Source organism: Triticum aestivum, chromosome 4D (assembly GCF_018294505.1).
Source record: "Triticum aestivum cultivar Chinese Spring chromosome 4D, IWGSC CS RefSeq v2.1, whole genome shotgun sequence".
In the NCBI taxonomy this organism is placed as follows: Eukaryota; Viridiplantae; Streptophyta; class Magnoliopsida; order Poales; family Poaceae; genus Triticum; species Triticum aestivum.
In genome coordinates, this window is record NC_057805.1 from 461,656,619 (window position 1) to 461,682,741 (window position 26,123).

General features: G+C 42.7%; 1 protein-coding gene and 1 long non-coding RNA gene across 20 annotated transcripts; one reads left to right on the top strand and one right to left on the bottom strand.

The window, feature by feature from the left end:
- The first annotated feature begins 549 nt into the window (after positions 1-549).
- LOC123098623 (uncharacterized) lies at positions 550-6,568 on the top strand. Of its 3 annotated transcripts, XR_006447905.1 has the most exons (3): positions 560-1,346; positions 2,425-2,575; positions 4,226-6,568. XR_006447905.1 is itself a non-coding variant. In XM_044520661.1 (2 exons), the coding sequence occupies exons 1-2, from the start codon at positions 1,162-1,164 to the stop codon at positions 2,399-2,401; spliced, it is 399 nt and encodes a 132-aa protein (XP_044376596.1). In that variant the 5' UTR covers positions 559-1,161; the 3' UTR covers positions 2,402-2,417. The 3 variants fall into 3 exon arrangements, 1 of the variants encoding a protein (XP_044376596.1); XR_006447904.1 differs by having other exon boundaries at positions 550-1,346; positions 2,425-6,568; XM_044520661.1 differs by lacking the exons at positions 2,425-2,575; positions 4,226-6,568 and adding an exon at positions 2,188-2,417 and having other exon boundaries at positions 559-1,346.
- A 12,744-nt stretch (positions 6,569-19,312) lies between these two features.
- LOC123098625 (uncharacterized) lies at positions 19,313-25,428 on the bottom strand. Of its 17 annotated transcripts, none has more exons than XR_006447915.1 (8): positions 24,823-25,428; positions 24,330-24,736; positions 23,935-24,226; positions 21,851-22,461; positions 20,931-21,347; positions 20,581-20,662; positions 20,435-20,484; positions 19,313-20,050 (listed from the first exon to the last, which is right to left on the bottom strand). It is a non-coding gene; the product is annotated as an uncharacterized lncRNA (long non-coding RNA). The 17 variants fall into 17 exon arrangements; XR_006447920.1 differs by having other exon boundaries at positions 21,851-22,213; positions 22,370-24,226; positions 24,823-25,425; XR_006447919.1 differs by having other exon boundaries at positions 21,851-22,253; positions 22,370-24,226; positions 24,823-25,425.
- Positions 25,429-26,123: the final 695 nt, after the last annotated feature.

A 26,123-nucleotide genomic window follows, 5' to 3' on the forward strand; every position in this document is an offset into this window, starting at 1 on the left:
CCCTGGATAGAAGGGAGGTTTGGCATATATTATACAAGGTTCCTAAAAAAATCATGTTTATGGGGTCTATTGGAGTAGTCTTTTTTCCCCTCAACTCCCTCTAAACCAGTTTTCATACGGAAAAGGGGATTTATTGGAGATGCTCTTAGTGGTGGTTAATGTTTCACTAAGTACATAATGTGTTCAAGGAAAAAATAGCGCTGTCGAAAAAAGTTTTTTTATTTAGAAAAACGTCTAGACGGAAGGGGCTATCTAGTTTTACTTACCAACCCAAATACTAAATAAGAAAAAAAAGGGGTACATTTTTTTAGAAACAGACTCGTAAGTCCGTTGTTTGCGTAATGGTACCTGGCTCGTTACCGCGCTCCTGGACTTCCCAAGGGCCATCAGGGCGCTGCCGATCGCTTCCATTCTTTTTCGATAATATTAACGCCCACACGTGTGGGCTGAGACCACTTCGCCCGAACACCTTCTTTGCCGTTAGATGCGCTGCATCAATCTTAAAGCAGGGCGCACAGCCACGTCAGCAGTAGCGGTTGTGCGGGCTGTTTGGGTCCTCGCCCGAACGCTGTCCTCTCCTTGCTCGCTCACTCCCACCCTTCTCCCCCCTCCCCCATGGAGCCAGTGAGCAGAAAGAGAGAGGGGATCCCGACGATCGAGAGAGAAGATTCCGGCTCCGTGAGGTGGCCGGCGACCGCGATGGCACAATTCCCCTTCACCCCCACCCCAGCGCCCCACTCCCCCAACACTCCTCACTGTCTTCTCCCCCTTCTCGTCGCCGGATCTGAAGAAGGGCCGCCGGCGTCGACCTGCCGTTGTCGCCGAGGTTGGCGCGGGTGAGGTCGGGTCTCGTTGTCCCCACATCGAGTGCGCAGAGCTCCGCCTCGATTCGGCACCGCGTCGCGGACTAGGAGCCGATGAGAAGGGGATGCTTCTGGCAGAGCAGGCCACGGGCGCCGGCGGCGCCAACCCTTGCGACCAGGCGACGGCAAGGGCGCCAATCCCCTCCAACCAGCCCCCGCATCCAGCACGGGGTCGGCAGTGGTGGGGGTGGCGCAGCGTGCATCGACGACGATGTGGAGATGCGCGCGGTGGATTGCTCGAGGGCGTAGAAGCGCACGGCGTGCCTGACATCTTAACTTCCCCCGCGCACCCGTTCCCATGGCTGGTGGCAGCGGAGCCGAGGAGGGCCACTGCAGAGAGGAGTTCCACCGACAAAAGGATGGCGTCGCGTGTGTGAGGCGGGCCGGCGCAGTGGAGGCGGGCTCTCCACTGATGCTCTCCTCTAGTTCCTGCCATCGTCCTGCTTCCCTGGGCTCCCCCGTGCTCACCAGCACGTCCCCAAGGTGAGCTGCGTCTTACCCCTGCTTCCTTCCCTCAATATCGATATACAGAGGCATTGTGCCTGTTGAATTCGTGGCCGGCGACTGCGGCCGGAGTTGCCAGATTTGGACTGTCAGAGCACTTGTGTTGTTTTTCAGCATCATGTAATTTGTGTTGTGAGCCACATTGTAATTCACTTAGCTAAACCTTCATTATACCTTGCCCTGTTTTAGCAATCAGAAGATTTGTTTGTTTCATAAATGAACAACCTGTGCCAAGGTGCCCAATTATTTAGTGCGATGATCACTGTCAATTGATGATCAGTTTTTTGTTTTCATTTTTCAATATGATGTTTGTGAAAGTTTTTGATATAAATCCTCCCATGTTCAATCCATAGTTGCCATGGTAATTTTCAATATGTATTTTTTCATGTTTTTAGTATTAGATGGGACATAGTAGTTGCCATGGCAATTCAAATCTTCATGGAGAGGATCATACAGTCGTCCGTGCCATTTTGTCATATAAGTGTTATTTTGTTGCCATGTGTTTATGTGTTTTTATTATGCATTTTTGATCTCATGAAGTCCATCACATTCATGTTTTCCGAACATGGCAAATTTCAGCTTTCCTTTGTATTGCTCTCATGGCAGGTTCTTCAAATTTTGTTGTTTTTATATTTGTAATGGCAATTCTATCTTTGTTGACATGGCAAATGTAACTACGCATCCATGGCAGATTCTACACTTTTCATTGCCATGGCAATATATAGTTTTCACTTGCCATGGCAAATTTAGTACCTACATTGCCATGCCAAATTTACTTGTTAAATTCTGGAAAATTCTAAAACACGACAAACTTCTTAAGATCCCGTGCGGGAAGGGGGCTGCGGCGGCTAGGTCATCGAGGCACCGATGCAAGGGGAGGCGATAGCCATGCCACGGACGGCAGAGCATGCGACGACGTCTCCGTCGTGGGGTGGCCCGGCGGGCGGAGGTCACCACCACTATCTCCGGGCTGGCTCTCTCCAGGCGCGGGGGCCTCGAGACGGCAGGGCGCTTCCATATGCGGCGGGTGCTAATGGGACCGGCTGTGGGCGTGCAGGTGTCTGCCGCGAGTTTTGCATCCTCCTCAGCGGCGGCCGCTTCCAGATGCGGCGGGTACTGATGCGCCGCCGTCTAGCGTAGCACGCGCCCAAGCTGGAGCGATTCTTATGCGTCTCTTTTCTACAGCGAGCTCCACCATTGCACATATGGTACGTTTGCCATCTCTCCTATGGCTTTTCTAGTATGCCTCTACCATTTTTGCTTGATGGTTTGTGCAGCTTGTTGAGGAATATGATGATTTTTGCTCTTCATTTTTGAAGAGGCAAGTTAGTTTAGGTGGCACATTTACCCTCATCCCGATGGTATAGTTGCCATGGCAAATTTACCTTTGAGCTAACTAGAGTGTTTGTCATGTGAAAAAAAGTTACAGATTTGCCATGGCTAACTAGAGTGTTGGTCACGGAAAAAAAATAACCGATTTGCCATGACAAAATTTAGAACAATTTTGCCATGGAAAAATGTTTAACAAATTTGCCACGGATAAAAATAGCACAAAGAAATGATGGAAAATAATTCCATGGCAAAAACACATTCAACTTTGCCGTGTTATTTTTATCAAAATGCCAAACCTTTTAGTTTTTAGTTGCCATGGCAACTCAACTTTTTAGTTTTGCCATGATGTGTTGCCACGGAACTAACAAAAGGTTTGTGTTGCCATGCAAATATACGATGTGTTGCCATGTTTTTTCTTTGCGACATGGCAATTTGATTTCTATGAGAGCATTGCAAATGTAGTTTAATATGTTGCCATGTTCACGGCGATTTTTGTGTTGTTTCACATACACGGCAACTTAATACCAAAGAAGATGTCAAGTCTTGGCTAAACGCCATGGCAAGTTTGAACATGCTTTTCGCCATCGCAATTTTTGATCATTTTTTGTATAATTTCACATTCGTGGCAACTTTTTTTACATAAGCATGGCAAATTTGATATAAAAAAACCACAAAAAAATTGAATATGCATTTTGCCATGGCATTCGAATATACATTTTTTCCATGGCAAATTTGACAATTTCTTGTGTTATTTCCATTACACGGCAAATTAATGACACCAAATATGGCAAAATTTGGTAAAATACCATGGCAAATTTGAACATTGCCATGGCAATTTTGATCTTCTTTTCGTGTTGTTTCACATACACGGCAATTTAATTACACAAAGATGGCAAGTTTTGGTAAAATACCATGGCCAGTTTTGAACATGCTTGTGCCATGATTTTTTTATTTTTTATTATTATTTCACAATCATGGCAATTTTAGTAAAATACCATGGCAATTTTGAGCATGCTTTTGCCATGGCAACTATTGATCATTTTTTGTATTTTTTTTCACATTCATGGTAATTTTTTTTTATTAGCATGGCAAATTTGATTACATATTTCACGGCAAATTAGAATACACTTTTTGCCATTGCATTTTTGATCTTTCTTTTCGTGTTGTTTTATATGCACGGCAATTTAATTACACAAAGATGGCAAGTTTTGATAAAATACCACGGAACATGTTTTTGCCTTGGCAATTTTTGATATCTTTTTTTATTATTTCACAATCATGGCAAAGAAATCATATATAAGCATGGCAATTTTGACAAAAATCCCACGGTAAATTTGTATATGCATTTGCCATGGCAATTTTAATCTTTTTTTTGTTGTTTGATTGGCACGGAAAAACATACACAAATTTTTTAATCCATTTTTTTCCGCCCATGATACATATGCAAATTGCCATGAACTTTTCCTTTTCAGTTCATTCTTCTAATATAAAAAAGATCTTTTGACCATGGCAAATTTTGCTTGTAGGTACGACGACATTTTTTCGGTTTGAACCATTGGGATTTTTAGTACTAGTTTGTTTGTCACTCTTATCTGTTACGGCAAATTCATCTTTCCGTTTTATAGGATGGTAAATCTGGGCTTTACTATCACAGCAAAACTGTGTTCTTATTTGTTTATCACGCCATGAAAGTCTATGCATCTTTTAGTCTATGTACTCCCTCCGTCCCGAAATACTTGTCGGGAAAATGCATAAAAATGGATGTATCTAAAACTAAAATACGTCTAGATACATCCATTCCTCCGACAAGTATTTTCGGACGGAGGGAGTATCATGATATATAGAACATTTTTCAACAAAGTTGCCATGGCCCATGGCAAATATAGCCTATGCATCATGGAACTTATACTGTAGGGATGATGATCTATTGAACATTTTAGTTCATGTCATTTTTCGAAACATATTTTCTTTCTGCCATGACAATTTAATATGTTTTGGTAAACCCTGCCATTTTTGTAAAAAATAACATGATGGCAAGTCGTAAATGTAGTGGCAACTTTTCTGAAAATTCAAATGGTTTTTTCTACTTTTAAAGTTGTTGGATGGCATCGTAGGCTTTTTTTGTCACCGAAAAAAATCTGGACTTCTTTTTCTTTAGTAAGATTGTAAGGCCCAATATAGAGAAGGCCTGTAGGGCCGATACGATGGACGTTCGGGGTGGTGGCAGCCATCGCACTACATGAAATCGTGCGGGCGGGGGGAGCGATCGTCCCGAGCGATTTGTTCGGTCCAGCTGCCTTCCTGCCACACGTGTGGGCAGTTTCAGTGTTCGTCCACACAACGTCGTGTGGGTTGCATGCGTGTATGCCACAGCGCCGTGTGGTCGGGTGGTCATTGTGCCACACGTGTGGCACTTATCGGCGTCCTTCTTTTTTTAGGGGACAACATGAATAATGGTAGTACTATTGTTGATAGCTTATCCGGAGAGAGGGGTCCCCATCCAAGTTATGGGAGACATGGATCAAACAACGCAGATGAACACAAAGTATAAAAAATGTCACATCGCAGGCCGATCAAAATAAACAGGGGGCTACTCCTTTATCCCCGTTTCCTGTGAGCCGGATCATTTTAATTCACTTGAAAAATAGTTATTCCCAAGTTGATCGAGCTTTGTATACAAGTTCCAAATTGTGTAACCACCTTCTTTCTTTTTTGTACTATGAAACTAAGAACACGCTCGACAGCGAAATAAACACTCGGTTTAAAATAACCTCCTCTGAACTATAGGAGATCTTCTATATCTGAATAGCTAGCCCTCACTAATCTACTTCTTTCAACACGCAAGCATGTCATCTCATTATTCAACATGTATGGGAAAATGCTCACCTGAACATGCACCCATGCATAAGTAAAAGCTACCTCAACATGCAAATATGCATGAGAATTTTAATTTTATTTATATTTAATAAATATCCATACAACCAAATCTCATTACACAATATCATTTGTATTTTCAGTTTTAGTTATCATATTATTCCAAAAATCTTCATGTCCCATACAACCAAATCTCATTAGAATATATTGCAAAATATTCCGGCGACAACGTATGTGGTTTCATCTAATTAATTATTCCTCCTGAGACTGACCCGTCTCTGTGATTCGTGTGAAGCTCCGCCATTGATAGGTCCTCTCACGTTTTTCTTCGTCGTCGTGAAAAATAAACATTTCTGTAGCTGCCCCGTCGTGTGTCATGGACTCGAAAGTCGTATATGCAAGCAACTCCCCAGCTGCAACTCTACAAGGCAAAACGACATTTATCCAAGGAACCGAGAAAGCTACCTAGACGGCCTGAGCAACGCAGTTGCTTGCTCTGTGGAATAAGCAGCCATGCTGATACTGGAGCTGGGGGCTTGCATCATCCCAATGACGCTCATCTTCGTGCCGGCCCGGCGGCTGGTCCTCCTGGTGGCCAAGCTGCAGGAGCTGGAGGAATGCTTCCGGCGCCCGAGGCCGATGTCCCCGGGGATGCCGCAGATGTCCGCGGAGATGTACGGCCGCATGTCGAGCCTGCACACCATGGCCATCATGGTGTGAAGGTTAGGCCCGGCCGCCTTCGTGCGCGCGCTCTCCGGCCGGGTCGATGGCGATTCCTGCGCTGGAGGCGCGCCAAGGTGGGGACAGGCTTCTTCGCCTTCGTGAGGCTGATTCTCAAATCTCTGCGAGGATGAGCGAAACGGAGCTCCCGGTAATTGTATCTAGATCGTGTATGACCCTGTGAATACCTCTTCTCCTTCTTTATGTTGTCAGATTGTTTCTTCAGAAATCTTGCTGTAACAAAATGGACTTACGAACCACAGTGGTTCAGGCTTTGTGTGCTTTCGCCCTCTTTCTGACATGTGTTTCCAGGCACATAGGCTGCTGCAATCCTGCAGGTAAATGATCTTTACTGAATGATGAAGTGTAATTTTTCCACTAACAGACCATGTAGACCTTGTACGGTAGAGCCATACGCCAGGCCGACGTGTCATTCAGGGAAATGATCGACGAGTTTCACCAGGCAGCTTATAGACCTATATAGTATAGGTCACGGGGAGTGTTTTTTTTAATGTAGTTTTTATTGCTTAGAACATCTTCAACAGGCGCGCAACCGCGCGACGCGCTAAAACCATTTTACTATGCCGAAAAATCAACAATAAATAGTTTGATTTATTATTACAACTCAAACAAATAGTTTATCTTACAATACAACAAATAGTTCAACAATACAACATCAAACATACAACATCACTAGTTTTGTCGGCCATTCCATGCCCACCACTCCTCGATTAGATCCTTTTGAAGAGCATCATGCGTTTTGGCACGTCGAATGGCATGATAGGAGGCAACAAATCAGGCCACCCTCGCAGCCCTCCTCCGCACTCGCACAGGACATCCCAAGAGCTCATACTGAGAATAGTCTAAATCTTGTCCACACTCATTCTCGATGATCGTGTAATGCATGATCACACAAGCGTTCATGATGTACCAAAGGATCTTTTAATCCCAAAATCTAGCCGGTCCTCTCACAATAGCAAATTGGGATGCCAAATCCTGAAAGCTCTCTCCACATCTTTCCTAGCCACCGCCTGAGCATTGTGAAAAATCAAGATTTTTCTTACCTTCCGATCTTTTTAACGGCTTCACAAATGTTTGCCACTTTGGGTAGATGCCATCCGCAAGATAGTAGCATAGTTGTATGTATGACCATTTGCTACAAACTCAACCGGTGTAGTTTCATCATTTGCAATCTTATTCATGAGTGGTGACCGATTAAGAACGTTGATGTCATTCAAAGATCCAGGCATTCCAGAAAAAAGCATGCCAAATCCAAGTCTCCTGATTGGCCACTGCTTCAAGGATTATAGTGGAACCCTTTTCCTGGTCGTGGAATTGTCCATGTCAAGCCTTAGGACACTTCTTCCAACTCCAATGCATGTAATCTATTGAGCCAAGCATACATGGGAACCCGCGAGCTTTGTTCATCTCCAAAAGCCTTGCGGTATCTTCAGCATTGGGAGCTCTCAAATACTCTGAACTAAACACTTGCACAATTGCGACTGCGAAGCGCTTGGCACACATGATGGCTTGACTCTCACCCATGGCCAAATGGTCATCAACTAGATCATCCGGAATACCGTATGCCAACATACGCAAAGCGGCTGTCACCTTTTGAAAGGTGCTATGCCCGAGTTCTCCGGCGGCATTCCTCCTCTGCTGAAAAAACCCGATCATGGCTCGCCAGTTTCTGTGCAATGCGTTTGAACAAGTCGGTGCTCATCGTAAAACGATGCCGAAAGTACAACTCGGGGTATGTGGGATTCTCCACAAAATAGTGCCACATCAATGTGTTGTCGGCATCGATCTTATCCCTCCAAATTTTCTGACGACCGATAACCGAACCACCGTGCTTCGGCTTTTTATTGACGTGCATAGCTAGGATCATTGCGAGGTCATCCTCCTCTTGAATATCAAATTCTCCACCGGAAGAATCATAGGACGAACTCATCTACAAAATTGAATTTAAACTAGTCTATAAAACTACAAACAACATGCACCAAATTCATCTATAAATATAAAGTTGAAGCAATACATACCCTGCAAGCGTTTTGTCAAACAACTTGTGGGCGTCGAGCTGCAATGGGCCGCCGGGCGCTGTTCGTCAGTGGAATGGCGCGCTCGAGGGGCGGCGGCAACGAGAGGAGGTGGAGGAAGGAGCGGCGGCGCGCGGGGATAGGCGAGGGAAGCGCCGGCGGGTCGCCGGAGCAAATGGGGAAGATGCGGGCGGCGGCGCCTGGATCTAGTGGTTGGTCAAGTCGCGTCCGAGTCGTCGTTGTCCAGCGCGCAGGAGCGGGCGCACGAATTAAGCGGCGCGCGATGACGTTTTCCTGCGCGCACTGAACTCATTATACCGCGCGCGCGTTTTTTGCGCGTCTTTTAGATCATCCGTTTTGGCTGCACGCGCAAAAAAAAGAGACATTTTTTCATCACGCCGCTAAGATTGCGCACTTGTTGGAGATGCTTGTGTTAGGTGGTCTCACCGGGAGTGTATTTTACATGAGCTAAGGTCCACGGGATGTTTTTCTTAGCTAATGATTATAGCTTTTTTTGTTGGACCGGATACCTGTGCATACCCACGTGGAGTTTTTGCCCTGTTGCATGCATAGCCAAGACTATAGGCCCAGTTCTTTTGAGCAGATTATGAAGAATCTTGTCCCGAAAATCCCGAGCGAAAAGAATTCGATTGAACTTCCAAAATTTCAACCGGATTCTTCAGAATCCTAGTGCAATTCCTAAATCACAAAATACCTGGTTTCTCCCACAATCTCAAGATTCTGGCAAGTCCCACCAAAGAAAACGTTTCGAAGTATAGTTGTACCCCTATTGTATCACGTATTTACGGTCAAAATGCCACCCCGCGGTCCAGCCCAGGACCCCGAAAACGAGCGGACACACCCGACCGCTTGCTCGTCTCCCAGTTCCCGCACCGCATCGGGGCAGCGGACCTTCAAGCCGCCCCCGCCCCCGGCCAGGCCACCCCCGCCCTCGCCGGCCAGCCTCCCTTGCCCGGTCCGCCCCGCCCGGCAGTTCGCCCCGCCCTGTCAGCTTCGCGACAACGGCTGGGGTTGTCGCGCCGCCGCCGGCCAGGCCAAGCCGTCGCCGCCCCCGCCGGCCAGCTTCCCTCCTCAGCTCCTCCTCGCCCCTCAGTCCGCCCCGGCCCTCAACCCCGTCCCTCAAAGTTCGACGCCGACGCTCACGGTGAGCCCTCCTTTTTGCATCTCTCTGTTTCTTCATGCTTGAATAATGCTTGAATTGATGCTAGCTATTGTTGATAGATAAAATAGGTAGATGGATTGATGCTTGAATTTGTTAGATGGATGGATGGATCGATGCTTATTTTTTGTTGATTCTTGCTGATGTCAATGCTAATGTGATAACGGTGAATGGTAATGGTAGATGGAGAAAGTCAAAGAACCCAAAGCAAATTGGGACAATGCTGCTCATACAATTTTATGAATGCGTGCATAGAGGAGGTTCGAGCAAATAACCGCAACGGTGGTTATTTGTTGGACATAGGACAAGCTAATTTGCATGAAAAGTTCAACGAACGCTCTGGAAGAAACTATTCGACCCGGCAAATGAAAAATAGGTGGGGTGTATGTAGAAGCGAGTACAACACATGGAAGACACTGATCCAGCAAGCATCTGGCTTAGGAAGAGATGAGCATACACACACTATTGCAGCTACAAATGAGTGGTGGGCATTGGAGATAAAGGTATTGTTGTTGTCATGTAATTTCTTAAATAACGAGTCATGTTGCTTAAGTTTTGATATTAACCTGTGGTGCTATATGATTACAGGCACATCCAGAAGCTGCCAAGTTTCGCTATGCTCCACTAGCGGAGGAGGAGAAAATGTCAGAGGTTTTCAATACTACTTGTGTCACAAATGAGCATGCGAGGGTGCCAACTCCCTCGTATCAAGGTGATCCCTCTCGAATCAGTTTGGAGGATGATTCAGGGTGTGATAGTCATGAAGGCCAAGTTACCCCTGTTCAAAATCGAGCCAAGGGTGGGAAGAAGAGGGCGTGTCCTTATTCGCCAAGTCCAAAGATGAATGACAAGTGGGCAAGTGAGAATGCTAAAACCAGGAAGTGATGGGCATTTCTATGCTACATTTCTTTTCATGGAAAAGAAATGTCGTGATGTTTTCTCCACTTTCACGGCTCATGAATCTCTTGCAAGGCTAGGATGGATAAAGAGGATGTGGGAGCTCAAAGTAGAACATCTATGTTTTAATTTCTTTCTACTAGACTATTTACTTGTAATGTTGTGAGCTAAGCTACTTGCTTTGGAGGTGTACTTTTGTGAACTAAGCTATTTGCTTTGGAGATGTACTGTTATCTGAACTGTGTTGTATCTAATATTACACTATGTGCATGTTGTTGTGGCAGATGGATAAATCCAGAAAGAAACAAGAAGGAAAGGAATTTGAGGCGGCCATGGTTGCATTTGCTATGGATGTGGCCTCGTCAAGTGTGACACTGCCGTACGCACCAAGAAATTCCACGAGGTTTTGGAGTGTGTAGACCGCATGGCCGGTGATTACATAAGACCAATTGATCCAACTTTCTCTGAACCACACCCAGTACTTACAAAAACAAAGTTTTGGCCTCATTTTCAACATGCTATTGGAGCCATTGATGGAACACACATTAAGGTGATTGTGCCTAAGGGGTTGGAGCCCCAACACAGGAATAGGAAAGGTTACACAAGTGAAAATGTTATGGCGGTGTGTGATTTTGATATGAGGTTCACGTTCGTTGTTCCCGGATGGCCCGGATCTGTTCATGACACACATGTATGGAGCGATGCCATAGTTCGTTATGATCACTTTCCACAACCCCCCACAGGTAACATCTCACATGTATCCATATTGTTATATACAGGATGGTATGTTGTGATGCAGATATCGATGCGTTGGGGGTTAGGGTGCTCGATAATTTTTGTGCGGATCTTGCACCATCCATTCCTGAGTCAGAGGAAGAGGATGACACTTTTGAGGCTGCAGTAGTTCGATCCACTGAGCCCGGTTGTGAGGACGGGGTGGAGGATCAAAGAAAACCTAAATGCAAATGGAAGCGAAGATCTACCCTGCTTCAGTGGTACGTAGGAGTGCTAGGATCCGTACTACTAAAAAAAATTCATGATGAAATATGAAAGGAATCTTTTGGAATAGCAGAGGTCTGAAAGACTTGGCTAAAAGAAGGTTTCTTCAGATGCGTCTATCGAGCATAGATTGGATTTTATTGCTCTATCGGAAACTGGTAGAGATAATTTTGCGCCCCAGTTTCTTTATACTTTATCGGGAGGTGTCGATTTCGATTGGCACTGCCTGCCTCCGAGAGGAAGATCGGGTGGGATCTTACTTGGAATGAGATGCGATTCGCTGGAAGTCCGAAGTGTAGTGATGGGAGATTTTGCGGTTAAGTTTCGGGTTAGGTCGAAAGCTGATGGGTTTAATTGGGCTCTGGTGGCGGTCTATGGTGCCACGCAGCCCGAGCTCAAACCAGAGTTCTTGGCGGATCTTGTTCGAATTTGCGGCTCTGAGCAACTCCCAATTCTGGTTGGGGTGATTTCAATATCATTAGGAGGAGAGAGGAAAAGAATAATGATAACTTTGATGGCAGGTGGTCGTTTATGTTTACTACCATTATTGAAAGCTTGGATCTGAGAGAGATAGAGCTTTCGGGTAGAAAATTTACTTGGGCTAATGCTTTGCCAAACCCAACGTTTGAGAAGTTGGATCGAGTCCTAGCGAGCGTCGAGTGGGAACAGAAATTCCCTTTGGTAACAGTCCAGGCACTTTGGCGTGGAATTTCTGATCACACGTCTTTATTTGTGGACTCCGGTGAGCCAACCCACATGGGGAACAAAAATTCCTTTTCATTCGAGCTGGCATGGTTTGAACGTGAAGGCTTCTTGGATCTGATAGCCAGGGAATGGGCTAAGGATGGAGGAGGTAGGACTTCGGTTGAGCGCTAGCAGAATAAGATAAGGCATTTGAGAAGTTTCTTGCGGGGGTGGGCTAAGCATCTTAGTGGGATTTATAAGGTCGAAAAGGAAAGGCTCCTTACACTTATTCAGTCTCTAGATTTAAAAGCCGAGTCCACAATTTTGCAAGCCACGGAGCTTCATGCTAAACTGAAGGGGGAGATGAGGTTGAAAGAGCTTCTCCGTGAACACGAATTAAAGTGGGCACTGCGAGCTAAGGTTCGCAAAGTTGTCCAGGGGGACGCGAACACTCAATTCTTTCACTTGATCGCTAATGGCAAGCATAGAAAGAAGAGAATCTTTCAGCTTGAACAAGATGAAGGAACGATTTTAGGACAGGATAACCTAAAATTATACATAACCGAATACTACAAGCAGTTGTTTGGGCCTTCGGAGGATAATTGTGTGTCCCTGGATGAGTCCAGGGTTGAGGATGTGCCTCAACTTACTGCTGATGAGAATGATATTTTGATTGCCCCGTTTTCGAAGAAAGAGGTGTTTGAAGCTATTGCGCAGATGAAAAACAATAAGGCTCCAGGGCCGGATGGATTTCCGGCGGAATTCTATAAAAAGTGTTGGCATATTATTAAGGGGGATTTACTACCAATGTTCCATGATTTATTCTCTAGACAGCTTCAGTTATTTCACTTGAATTTTGGAACAATAACATTGCTTCCTAAGAAAACGGAGGTTGTGAGAATTGAGCAGTTCAGGATGATCTGTCTTCTCAATGTTAGTTTCAAAATTTTCACCAAGGTTGGGACTAATAGGCTCACGCCGATTGCGCATTCTGTGGTGCAGCATTCCCAAACTGCTTTCATGCCGGACAGAAACATCCTAGAAGGGGTTGTGGTCCTTCATGAAATGCTCCACGAAATCCACACGAAAAAACTAGATGGAGTTGTTTTTAAGGTGGATTTCGAGAAAGCGTACGATAAAGTCAAATGGCCTTTCCTTCAACAGGCCTTGCGTATGAAAGGTTTTGATGAAGCCTGGTGTCGCCAGGTAAAATCGTTCATGCAAAAAGGGAGTATTGGAATTAAAGTGAATGACGACATAGGTCATTATTTCCAGACACATAAGGGCCTGAGACAAAGGGATCTGATGTCTCCTATTTTGTTCAACATTGTAGATGATATGTTGGCAATTCTGATAGGAAGGGCTAAGGAGGCTGCTCAGGTGGGTGGCTTGGTGCCTCATCTAGTTGATGGTGGTGTGTCTATCCTACAGTACGCCGATGATACGATCATCTTTATGGAGCATGACTTGGCAAAAGCGAGAAATATGAAGCTGGTGTTATGCTTATTTGAACAATTGACCGGGTTAAAGATTAACTTCCACAAAAGCGAATTGTTCTGTTTTGGAAGAGCCAACGAGGAACAAGAGGCTTATAGGCAATTGTTTGGGTGCGAATTGGGGACTTTACCTTTTACGTATTTAGGTATACCAATTCACCATCGTAAGCTGACAAACAGAGAATGAAAGTGTATCGAGGATCGCTTTAAAAAGAAACTGAGTTGCTGGAAGGGCAAGCTCATGTCATACGGAGGCCAATTAATTCTGATAAATTCGGTTCTCACGAGTATGCCTATGTTTCTCTTGTCGTTCTTCGAAGTCCCAGTTGGAGTTAGGAAAAGACTGGACTTTTATCGATCCCGATTCTTCTGGCAGAGCGATGAACTAAAAAGAAAATACAGACTCGCCAAGTGGGATATTATCTGTCGACCGAAAGACCAAGGGGGTCTTGGCATTGAGAATCTTGAGGTCAAGAACAGATGTCTTCTCAGCAAGTGGCTGTCGAAGTTATCTGTCGAGACTGATGCCACTTGGGCGCAGATCCTCCGTAGTAAGTATCTTCACTCCAAAACTTTGTCCCATGTGACAGCGAGGCCGACTGACTCACCTTTTTGGAAAGGGCTTATGAGAGTCAAATTAGTATTTTTTTTAATAGGACAAAGTTTATTATCGGCAATGGTGCTAGCACACGATTCTCAGAGGATACTTGGCTCGGAGAGACCCCCCTTGCACTTCAATACCCGTCTCTGTATCGTATTTTTCAACGACGTGATGCTTTCGTTGCAACGGTACTTCAATCCATTCCCCTTAATATTCAGTTCAGGAGGACGCTAGCCGGTAATCGTTGGGAAGAATGGCTTCATCTAGTGAGTAGACTGATGGAAGTTCAGCTGTTTCAACAGCCCGATAAATTACGCTGGAACCTTACTAGGTCTGGAGAGTTTACAGTTAAATCAATGTATCTTGATGTTATCAATTCAAGCTATATTCCTAGTTCCAAATATGTTTGGACTGTCAAAGTTCCTTTGAAAATTAAAGTGTTTATGTGGTTTCTACATAAATAAGTCATCTTAACTAAGGACAATTTGGCAAAGCGTAACGGGACAGGACCTACTAGGTGTAGTTTCTGTGATCGGGATGAATCTATCAAACACCTTTTTCTTGATTGCCCGTTGGCCGAAGTTCTATGGCGGACGGTCCATATTGCATTTAATATTACTCCTCCGAGTTCTGTCAGCACGTTATTTGGAACGTGGTTTAACGGGATAGAGTCTGAAACAGCGAGACACATTCATGTAGGCGTATGTGCTTTATTGTGGCAGTCTGGAACTGCAGAAATGATTTGGTTTTTAACAGAACAACAAATATGCATTTTTTGCAGGTTATCTTCCGAGCCACTGCGTTGATCCGTATGTGGTCGCTACTCACTCCGACGGAGGCCAGGGAGCGTTTGGTTATTGGATCTATCCGGTGGGAGATGGTAGCACGGGATATCTTCAACCTGTTTGGATGGCGGTCATGTAATAGGATAGGCAATTAGTTTACCTATCTTTCTTATGCCAGCCGGTTGTGGCTTTTTTGGCTAGTTTGTTATTGGCCTTTTGGCTCTTTGTGAGCTTTCCTTCACTTTCGTTGAGACTTTAAGACCTTGTTGAACCTATTTGCTTATTTATAAAGTTGGCCGTATGTATCGTTCTGATGCAGAGGCTGGGGAGCCCCCCCTTTTCAAAAAAATCTAATTTCTTTTGTTGATGTCGTACTGTAGATAAATATTATCTTGTCAACTACGGATATCCAAACAGGGTTGGATATCTATCTCCATACAAAGGGCAACAATACCATGTACCAGATTTCCAACAACACCAACCAGTTGGGAGATATGACACATTCAACCATCGACATTCTTCTTTGCGAAATATAATCGAAAGAACATTTGGTGTTCTTAAGATGAAATGGCGAATTCTTGGAGTTGGAGGTTGATAACCCACAAGTATAGGGGATCAATTGTAGCCTCTTTCGATAAGTAAGAGTGTCGAACCCAACGAGGAGCTAAAGGTAGAACAAATATTCCCTCAAGTTCTATCGACCACCGATACAACTCTACACACGCTTGACGTTCACTTTACCTAGAGCAAGAATAAAACTAGAAGTACTTTGTAGGTGTTTTTGGATAGGTTTGCAAGAATATAAAGAGCACGTAAATAAAAATTAGGGGCTGTTTAGATAAAAACACAATAAAGTAAATATAGCGAGTGTGGAAAAGTGGTGGTAGGAGTTGTGAAATTGTCCCTAAGCAATTGACTACTTTACTAGACCGATAGCAAGTATTATGTGAGAGAGGCCACTGCTAGCATGTCATCCCTGACTTGGAATTCTATGCACTTATGATTGGAACTATTAGCAAGCATCCGCAACTACTAACGTTCATTAAGGTAAAACCCAACCATAGCCTTAAGATATATTGGTCCCCCTTCAATCCCATATGCATCAATTTCTACGCAAGGTTGAAGCTTCTGTCACTCTTGCCCTCCAATACATAGTCCTATCAACATACAACTAACCTTATGGTGTGATCCACGCGCGCGCTCATATGATGGGCACCAAAGGACAGCAACATAACCACAAGCAAATTAAATCAATCATAGCAATTCATCAACCACCGATAGGACAACGAAAATCTACTCAGACATCATAGGATAGCAACACATCATTGGATAATAATATGAAGCATAAAGCACCATGTTCAAGTAGAGGGTACAGCGGGTTGCGGGAGAGTGGACCGCTGTACATAGAGGGAGGAAGGTGATGGAGATGTTGGTGAAGATGATGGAGGTGTTGGTGTAGATCGCGGTGATGATGATGGCCCCCGGTGGCACTCTGGCGCCACCGGAAGCGAGGGGGAGAGAGCCCCCCTCCTTCTTCTTCTTCCTTGACCTTCTCCCTAGGAGGGAGAAGGGTTTCCCCTCTGGTCCATGGTCTCCATGGCGTGGGAGGGGCGAGAGCCCCTCCGAGATTGGATCTGTCTCTCTGTCTCTCTCTGTTTCTGCATTCTCTCTGCTGCCCTTTCACCGTTTCTTTTATATCCGGAGATCCGTAACTCCGATTGGGTTGAATCTTTCACCAAGATTTTTCTCATAAAATTAGCTTTCTTGCGGCAAAAGAAGAGCGTCAACCGCCTTACGAGGTGCCCACGAGGGTCCAGGGCGCGCCTGCCCCCTGCCTCGTGGCCCCCTCGGGCACCGTCTCACGTTGATTTTACTTCCCAAAAATCATAATATTCCAAAATAATTCTCCGTCCTTTTTTATCCCGTTTGGACTCCGTTTGATATTGGGTTTCTTCGAAACATAAACATGCAACAAACAGGAACTGGCACTGGGCACTGGATCAATATGTTAGTCCCCAAAAATAGTATAAAAAGTTGCCAAAAGTATATGAAAGTTGTAGAATATTGGCATGGAACAATCAAAAATTATAGATACGACGGAGACGTATCAGAGGCATACCTCGGTACAAACCGGAGACCCAAAAGAGCGATTAACTAATGTATTCATTCAGAATCCTCCTTCCAAATGGATTTGTACGTGCCTAGCAGTTTGTATCATGCTAGTCATTTGTGTTGCCACGTTGTACATACCTAGTCATCTTTCCAGTAAAAGAAAGCAATATGGGGCAACCTATGCTAACATATTGGAATTTGAAGAACAAATTTCAAATTCCAAGAGAACATTTGAATTCAAAGGGTTTTATCAATTTAAGATTTTTTTTCAAAGGGTGACAATTTTACCGTTTTCAAAAAACATTTAAACCTATGGATAGTTTAACAATTCCGTGGACATATTTTTGAATGCGTACGTTGAACAATTCCTTCTACGTGAACATTATATCTTAAATTTAGAGAACCATTTTTGAATCCTAGAACAACTTTTGAATGAAGATCAATTGTTGAATCCAGGAACCAATTTCACATTTGGTGTTTTTTGTCAAAAAATTACAATTTTTTAATGTACTGAATAATATTTTCAATTTATGGAAGCTTTTAAAATTAGATGAACTAATTATGAATTCGGTGAACAAGATTTGAATGTACATTTTTTTAATCTACAAAATCTTATTGAATCAATGAAGAACTTTCAAATTCAGTGTTTTTTTTTGAATTTATGAACAACTTTTGACTTTCAAGAACAGTTTTTTGAATATAGGAATAATTTTCAATCACCGAATAAATTTCAAGAACAGTTTCTGAATGTATGAACTTTTTTGAATGCTTTGAACAATGTTTGAATTTCTGAACATTTTTTTTGTAATTATAAACAATTTTTTTATCTATAAAACAATATTTGAAACACTTGAATACTTTCTTGAATCTAAGGACAATTTTTAAATCAGTAAAAAAATCAAATTCGATGAACAATTTTCGAAATAATAATAAAAATTGTATCTATGAACATACTTCGAGTTCCAAGAAATGTTTATAAATTATGAAATATTTCCAAATTTCAAGAACATTTTCTTAGTCCATGAAAGATTTTCAATCAATGAACAAATATGAAGAATTTTTAAGATAATGAACAAGATTTTGTATGGATGGACATTTTTTGTATGCTTTGAACAATTTTTTATCTCCAAACTCTTTTTCAATTCAAGAACATTTTTTGGACATTTATTTTAATTATAAAAAAAATATTGCCAAGAACAATTTTCAATTGCTTTAACATTTTTTGAAACTACGGACCATGTTTGAATCAATGAACAAAAATAATTTTGAGTTGTGCAAATTCCTGTTTGTTTTTATTTTTCTATTCCATGTAGTATAGAATTGGAAGAGACATTTTGGAAATATTGTTCCTTAATTAGTTTCTACATTTTTTCTAAAACTCTTTCTTGCTTTGTGCGTAAGAGCACTGGATGAAAGAGCAAAGCATAACCCGAAACATGAACGAAACAAAACAAGAAACGAGGGCTAGCGACGAACAAAAAATAGGAATGAAGAAACAGGCCCATGAAGCCCGCTAGTAGGATGCTTTGTTCGAAAGACGACAAATTAACACGAAGAGCATCACATAGAATCTCTTGAGTGTGTCTACTTGTCGCATGTTGTGAAACGATGTAATATGGCTAGCCCAATAAAGACCTAAGCTACACAGCCTACTCACCGCAGCAAGTGTCTCATAGTCAGGCAATCAAGGAGAGTTATACTCATGCATAATATATATCTTACTTCAAAAAAGATTATGTCCTTCGCTCATCCATCATCCAACCTACTTACATTTCTCCCCCCTCTCGTCTTCCACCTCGATTTTTTCCTCGTATCTCTGGGGTTTTCCATCGGTTTTTCACGAAAACCCATCAGTAGCCTCACCTTTTATTCAGACTAGATGACCCGGTGCGCCAAATGGCGTAGAGACCCATTTGAAACCATGTCCGCATTGAAAATATTTGCCTTTTTTTAGTAACTTTATGTTTGATCAAGGATAGAGACCATGTCAAACTAGAAGTGTTTTGAACGTGTATTTGAACAATGTGCCATTTGGCTCTATGTTTACCCAAGTAAGGTGCAAGGTCCAAATTCAAGCATCAAGGGTAATGATTCTAAACCTTTTATAACAGAAATCTTTGCATTTGTTAGTAACTTCGAGTTTTAGCAAGCACTGTGTGTAATAATTCTAAACCTTTCATATGAAAAATTAAGGAATACCCATGGCACAAAAAGTGAGAGCAAGTGGAGTATTCAAACAATGCATATGAGATTGATTTAGAACTAACTTAATAGATATTTATGTTCCATTACATGGTACTTGGTAGCTTAAAAGAAGATATTCAGATCACTTGATAATGTCATACATTGGCTTTATAAAAGTAAGCTATATTAGCAAAGGCCAGAGATGCATTGTCTTTCTCGCAGCAAGGACCAAGACGCGAGAAGGTGGTGGTATTAGGTAGAGTCATCGCTACTTGTCCGAGCAGTATCGAACATAATTTCGTCGTCTAAGCAGGCATGCTTATGGTCAGTGGCGGCGCCAGGATTCAGCCACACCCCCGGCCGGCCTAGGAAGCCTTCCAGCACTGCAGTGCTCTCTACAGTATACAAAGGGAATCAGCCTTATACCCCAGGCATCCACTCGGGCTGCCTGGGGCCTGTCTCCGCCGCAGCCTACAATCGCACATAGTGGTTTAAGCCATCATCCATGTCTCCAACATAACCCTCAATGCAGCTTGAATCTGAGTCTGGATCATATGCCTTTCTTCTGCAATGAGACATGCCACGCTAGTCACGCTTTGAAGCGCAACCACAACATCATGAATTTCCAGAAGAGTCTATTTGATATCACAGATAGTGATTAAAGCAGTAGGGTCCAATGTAGCTCGATTATGGATTTTGTTTGATGTAACACGCACTTCGTCTGATAGTGTGACGCTTCCCTAGTCATCCGTTTAATCTCAACAGGACAACATCACATTTTATCTGCTAACCAAAGTACAACAGGTAAAACAAAGTACAACAGGCAAAGCTTGAATCTAACTATCATAAAAAAATACACAAACCTATCTAGCATAAATAATTTGGCTCGGTGTATCCATGTTAACAACTGATTAATGGAATATATTGGGTTGGGGTACCAAGGCTAATTAGTTACATGATTCCTAATCAGGAAGCCTACTCAATAATGTCAATCTACAAAGCATTCACAATACGAAAAAGCGAATAAAATGCAGCTTCCATAGGAAAATGCGCAGAATAATTAGCATCAATCAAGGGAAGCCAAACCAAGCAGAGAACATCACAAACAGAACAGAGCCATATAAGTAAGTGTGAATGGAGGAAGTAAAAGCAAAGAGAGAGGAACACCTCGGCTAGATTCGAGGAAGTCATGTTCCACTCCTAGGCTCCTAGCGCACCTGTAGCCAATCCCTCGTCCGTGAGATGAAGCAACATAGATTGGGTTTAGAAAGCAATAGAATCACACTAACATATAGTATAGGAAGATGTGTTACCTTCCTAACAAAAATATCGATGCTTGTCGATTTAGTTCCTAATCACCATTGATGTAGTTTGTCCTGGCTACTGCGGCGTGCACTGCCATTTAGAAGAAATATAAACTATTCATGTGTAGAAAGATCATTGCTGCAACATGGAACAACATGTTCTATAAGAGAGGCTTAGTTCAGCAAAATCAACACGATTACATGACAAACTATCAAACATTGCACTATATATCAAGAATATACAAGCAAGGCAAAATCAATCTAGCAAATTCAACAAGGGTTGACTGATGATGTCTAAGTCCTTTTGGTTCACTACAATCTTTCTGAACTCATTCGTTTTTGAGAAATTGGTTCCGAACCTGCATCGAGGGGTGGAAGGAACGAGGAGGAGGGGGTCTCTTTTTTACCGCTCCTGGTCTAGGGTTTTCACTCCGAGCGTTTTGGTCGCGGACTGGGCTGACCAACCCTTCGCTGCCTCGTGGGCCAAGGATCATATGGGTCGAGTAACAGGCACTTGATAAAAAAACATTGTGGTAACTAAACTTTACATCAAACAGTAAAATCCAACGGTGAAAAATCATCCAACCTCTAATCAGATGGCCAATATGTGTGCGCACGGGAGAGGCCCCAGAATGGCGGGTAGCCTAGCTCCTTTTATAGTAGAGATTTTCTTACAGGTTAACAGAAGTAGTGTGCCAACCTTAAAAAATAAATACAGAGGCCAGCCATGCTTTCTGTAACACAAACACAAAGATATTCTCTTTCCAGCATGGCACCTATAAATGATGAAAAGAAATAAGAAGGAGAATGGTCGCATGTCAAATAGAAATAAAATACAGAGGCCATGCATGCTGTAAGCTAATAGCTAAGCGAATGCCATATATAAATGAAATCGACGTCGAGGGGAAACAGAGCAGCCAAAGATGAATTCCGATGGTGCACAAAAGCTTAATGAAGAAGTATCTATGTAGATTGATTAGAAACAAGGGAAGGAACTCTCAAGTGGTGAACATTATGTAGTCGGGTAATTCAATTATTCAGCTGCGTCAATCGCCCTCGCGCCGTGATTATTTAGTGGACCTTTCTCATTTTCTTATGTACATGTATAATCAGTAATAGTACAGTTGTGCATCCTATGTGCCAATAATCTGCTCAGCAACCCAGACATACAAACCGGCATGCAAAGACAAGAAGAATGGCACCTACCGGTAGATATGATGGTGTGTTGCAAATTAGAAAGGAAAAAAGAACGATGTGGGACAAAAGGGCAGGAACATACCTCAATCAAATGGATCCATCTCAAGCAATGGAGCAACATGAATGCAACTAACCCTCACGTCTCTCCTGCAACAGTAACAAAACTTTAGAGAAGCGAAGCAAACACAAAATAAAGACAACTTTTATTTGCTCAATGGGATATATTGAAAACAAAACATTTTACACAAGTGTACAAAGAAGCAAGTGCAACAACCACTTAACAAATTATAGAGCTAGTTGCAAATACAAAACTAACAACATGTGCACATGAAAGCGACATATGCATGTCAACTCTAGATATTTGAATGAACCTAAGCAAAATATTACATGACCTTCTTTGTGAAATTTGTACTCTACTGTGCTTCGGCTATGGCATTACCTGTTTCTGGCAAAAGAACAATCGGAACTCAGCCTGCAGCTTAACACTGAGGAATAATATTTGAAAATAAGATCAATAATTTGTATGTATGTACAATGCAATATGTAGCTGCAGTAAGAGCATAAGCACACAAAATATTCAATTTGTGGTAAGTATAGCAACCTGGTAGCAGATAGGTCATTCAAATTCTCGGATATATCGCTACAATACTTAATCCCAAGAACAATATATCAGGTAGATTTTCATCTTTGAACCTACAACAAATCCAGAAATTATGGAACATTGTTTACAGAAGAAGATATATGTAAGACATGAAGAATCTAATCTTCTAACTATGACTACTCTCTTGCACACCAAAAAAACGTGTTCTTATCTGTCCTTTTCTAATAGTTTTCAAACAGAGATCAAAATACTGATGTTGAAACCAACAGGGAGGAACCTGATGGTTTTAGTGAGTCTGTTCTTGTCCTTTTTCAAACAGAGATCAAAATACTAATCCCGAAACCAACAGGGAGGAACCTTTGGGGTGACGGATAATTTTCGTATCGCGTTAGTTCAATCTACAAAATCTAAACCAAAAATGAACATATGTTTGGAGTAGCATACCTCTAACTGTATATGCATAGTTGTATATGTATAGTTGTTACGATTAAGTCAGGTGGTGAGAAAGTAACTCAAACGCATATAAGGAAATTGAACCAAAATGCATGGTCTCTGACTCTGATGAACAATAGTACGAGTAGCATTTCTTCAGGTTCAGCCATTGAGCAAAAGTTTTACACCTGAACAATTCTGTTGTTTCTACACCATAAATAAAATTTTAAAGTAATTACTGAACTATAAACCTTTGATGGTATCCATTTCTAATTAACCTCGATAACGACCTGAACACCTATTAAAATCTTCACAGACTGAATTCCTTTCTAGAGAAGATCAAGAGGGATGTATCATGGCTCAAATATTAACAAAATGGGTGAAACCCAAGAGAGTATCAGTGCAAACAATCAGACCGGCTGAGTGAGTGACAGGATATCGTCATCAACCAAAATTATTTCGACGATACACAACAAACCATACCATATGCTTCTAGTGAGGAAAGGGAGCAAACCAATTTTCGCATGTTTATCGAAAATTTAGACATGTGGAAAATGAGCTTTTTTGGACTCGGAAAGGAGCAAGAACACTAAATGTGCGTAGCCCCTAAAATCAGTTATCTACTTTTACAGAATAGTACCAAAGACCCAAGTTTATGAGCAAATATTTCTTTCTTTAGTGCAGAAACAATACTTGCAAAAGAGCGCAAACATTGGGATAGATCAATTCTGCTACAATGCGCATTGCCTAATACAAAATGAATAAAAGAGCGCAAACACTTGCATTACAGACATAATGAAGGAAATTATGCAAAATGTTATGCATATGAAGAAAAGGCATTGTGACACAAATAATACAAATAACTGAAATAGATACAAAAACTGCGGCACTTATCAATAAATAAATGGGCTTAGAAGGGAGCGGTAAGGCCTTTTTGCTTTGAAGAGACCATGTAGATGTAAATATGAGCACTCTCATAAATATAAGATAATATAAGATAAGAGTTCAAGTCCAGGAAGCAGAGTAAATCACTAAGGACATGTACCTTCGATCGGGATAGTACCAAATTTAACCTTGCCATCACAGGTAGCACATGTAATATCTGGTATAAAAAAATACAAAGAGAGGAATACCTGGCTCAGGCAAAACTCTATTCATCGATTAATGTTGCCATGTGTTATACTGCCCCTATACATTTCCAGCAAGGTTATAACTTTTATTGGACTCAGTAGCTTTATCCATTGGAAGAAATCGATCATCTGACGGCTGAAAGAAGCCGGGACAGCGCAAATGAGAGCTCACGGATCAGATATTTCATAATCTTGCCTTGAGCGCACACAATCTTATGGAGCCTGTAATTGCTTTCTTTATATCAGATACTTGCACGATATCCCTTAGTGCAGACGATTCTATGCTATTTATGATCTGCAATAAGAAATAAGTTCATAAGCAGATGTAGAATATCAGTTGTACCATAAAGATATGATACAGTAATACAACACAAGCAGATTCAGAATTAAAGAACTACTTTCATAATTAAGGAGTCACTCCAGAGGCCTTTGTTGGATCTCAGGCACCCTCACTGGTTAGAGCATGTGCAAAAACCACAGAAAAACTCTGGTAATTGGCTGCAGATATAATCTGGTAAGCCATGCACCACACAGTTACCCGGTAGACCATCTTCAGGTAGTGTGTAGACTGCCTCATATAACAGATCGGACCAAAGTATAGCTCAAATTTCAAAAAGAAAATAAGGGATATACTGAGGGGACAAGGTGTGAGCTCGCCTGGCGAGGAACAACATGGCACATCTTTATACAGTATCTTTGGTACAACAACACAACTCGACACTTGGTTGCAAAATCCGAGGAACATGTAGCTGTTGGCCGGTGCCTCCATTGTTGTAGGAATCCAACCCCACCCAAACCTAGATGCCTGAAAAAATTGAATCAGGAGGACATGAATTAGAAGGAGGAGCTCGGCAAGGAACTGCAACCAAAAGGGAGGAGGAGGAAGGAAACCTAGTTGTCCCATCAACCAACGCACCTCCATCTCCTCCTTCCTCTCTCTTTCTCCCTCCTCCCCTTCCTTCTCTCTCTCCCTCTCACCCTCTCTCTCCTACAGGGACTCCTCGCAGCTCCCGATCCAGGAGCGGATCGAGCCGCCGCCAACCGCCAGATCTCACCCGACTCGCCGGCGTGTGACCCTGTCCCATCAGCCGATGCACCTCCATCCTCTTTCCTCTCTCTTTCTCCCTCCTCTCCTTTCTTCTCTCTCTCTCCCTCTCATCTCTCTCTCCTGCAATGATTGACCCATGGCGCTGCATCGAATCAAACGCCGCCGCCGCCACTGCCCTTCGCCTGTAGGTCGCCACCACCGGGACGGACGCGAGAGAGGAGCCTTGAAGGAGAAAGGGCGCGAAGAAAGAGACGAGCGGCGGTGGCGACCACGCACTGTTGTAGAGGAGGAGAGGAAGAGGCGGTGTAGGTGATGGAGAGAATGGGAAGAGGGGCGCGGGGCTCGAGGGGCGAGCGATTGGTGGCTCGAAGGGGCGGCCGATTGGTCTAGGGTTTCACCGTGAGAGCTGGTCTTTTCGCACGCAGGATAAGGGCGAGACACGCTGTAAAACTGGACCCATGAGAAAAGAAGGCCGGCCTGTAATCCAACGGCACATGAAAGCATGACGTGTAGATGAATGGGTGGTTGGATTTTTAACAGCGGGGTAGAAGTGCGCCAGCGAGGCAGATCGAACGAAGCAAAACCACCTCGCGATGCAAAGCCTCCAGAATGGCGGGTACTCTACCAGAATTTATATGTTCAATACGAAATGAAATTTTGTGCTCTATAGTAAACCAAAAATGCCTACCAAATCAGGGTAAAGAAAGTAAATCTTATATATTTAGATAATTACACTAATATGGACAGATAAATCATAGGCTAATCTGTTCTAATGTGTATCCTTCCGTTGCAACACATAGATAATTATCTAGTAGAATGAAAAATCTCACAGTTCCGAACAAATCTTGCAAATTATGATCTGTTTATACCACAATATTTATTGCACTTAGATATTCATTACCTAACACCACTTACATATGGAACAAAACACATAATTTAACATTCATGTATTTATAAACAAATATGTTCATGCATATCAAAATAAATGTTCATGTACTTCTATAAAAATCATGTACTTTCATACAAACTTCCCATGTATGAAAATAAGCATTGACCTATTCTAAAAAATGTTCACGTCCGTCAAAATAAATGCTCGTGTTTAAAAAATAAAATGTCCACATGTTCAATAAAAGTGTTCATGTAG

What these genes read in the sequence shown, in the direction of transcription:
- LOC123098623 (XM_044520661.1), top strand. Translation starts at nt 1,162, where the DNA reads ATGGCTGGTGGCAGCGGAGCCGAGGAGGGCCACTGCAGAGAGGAGTTC. An exon ending in CTCACCAGCACGTCCCCAAG is followed by an intron (nt 1,347 to 2,187) that starts GTGAGCTGCGTC and finishes AAACTTCTTAAG; the next exon opens with ATCCCGTGCGGGAAGGGGGC.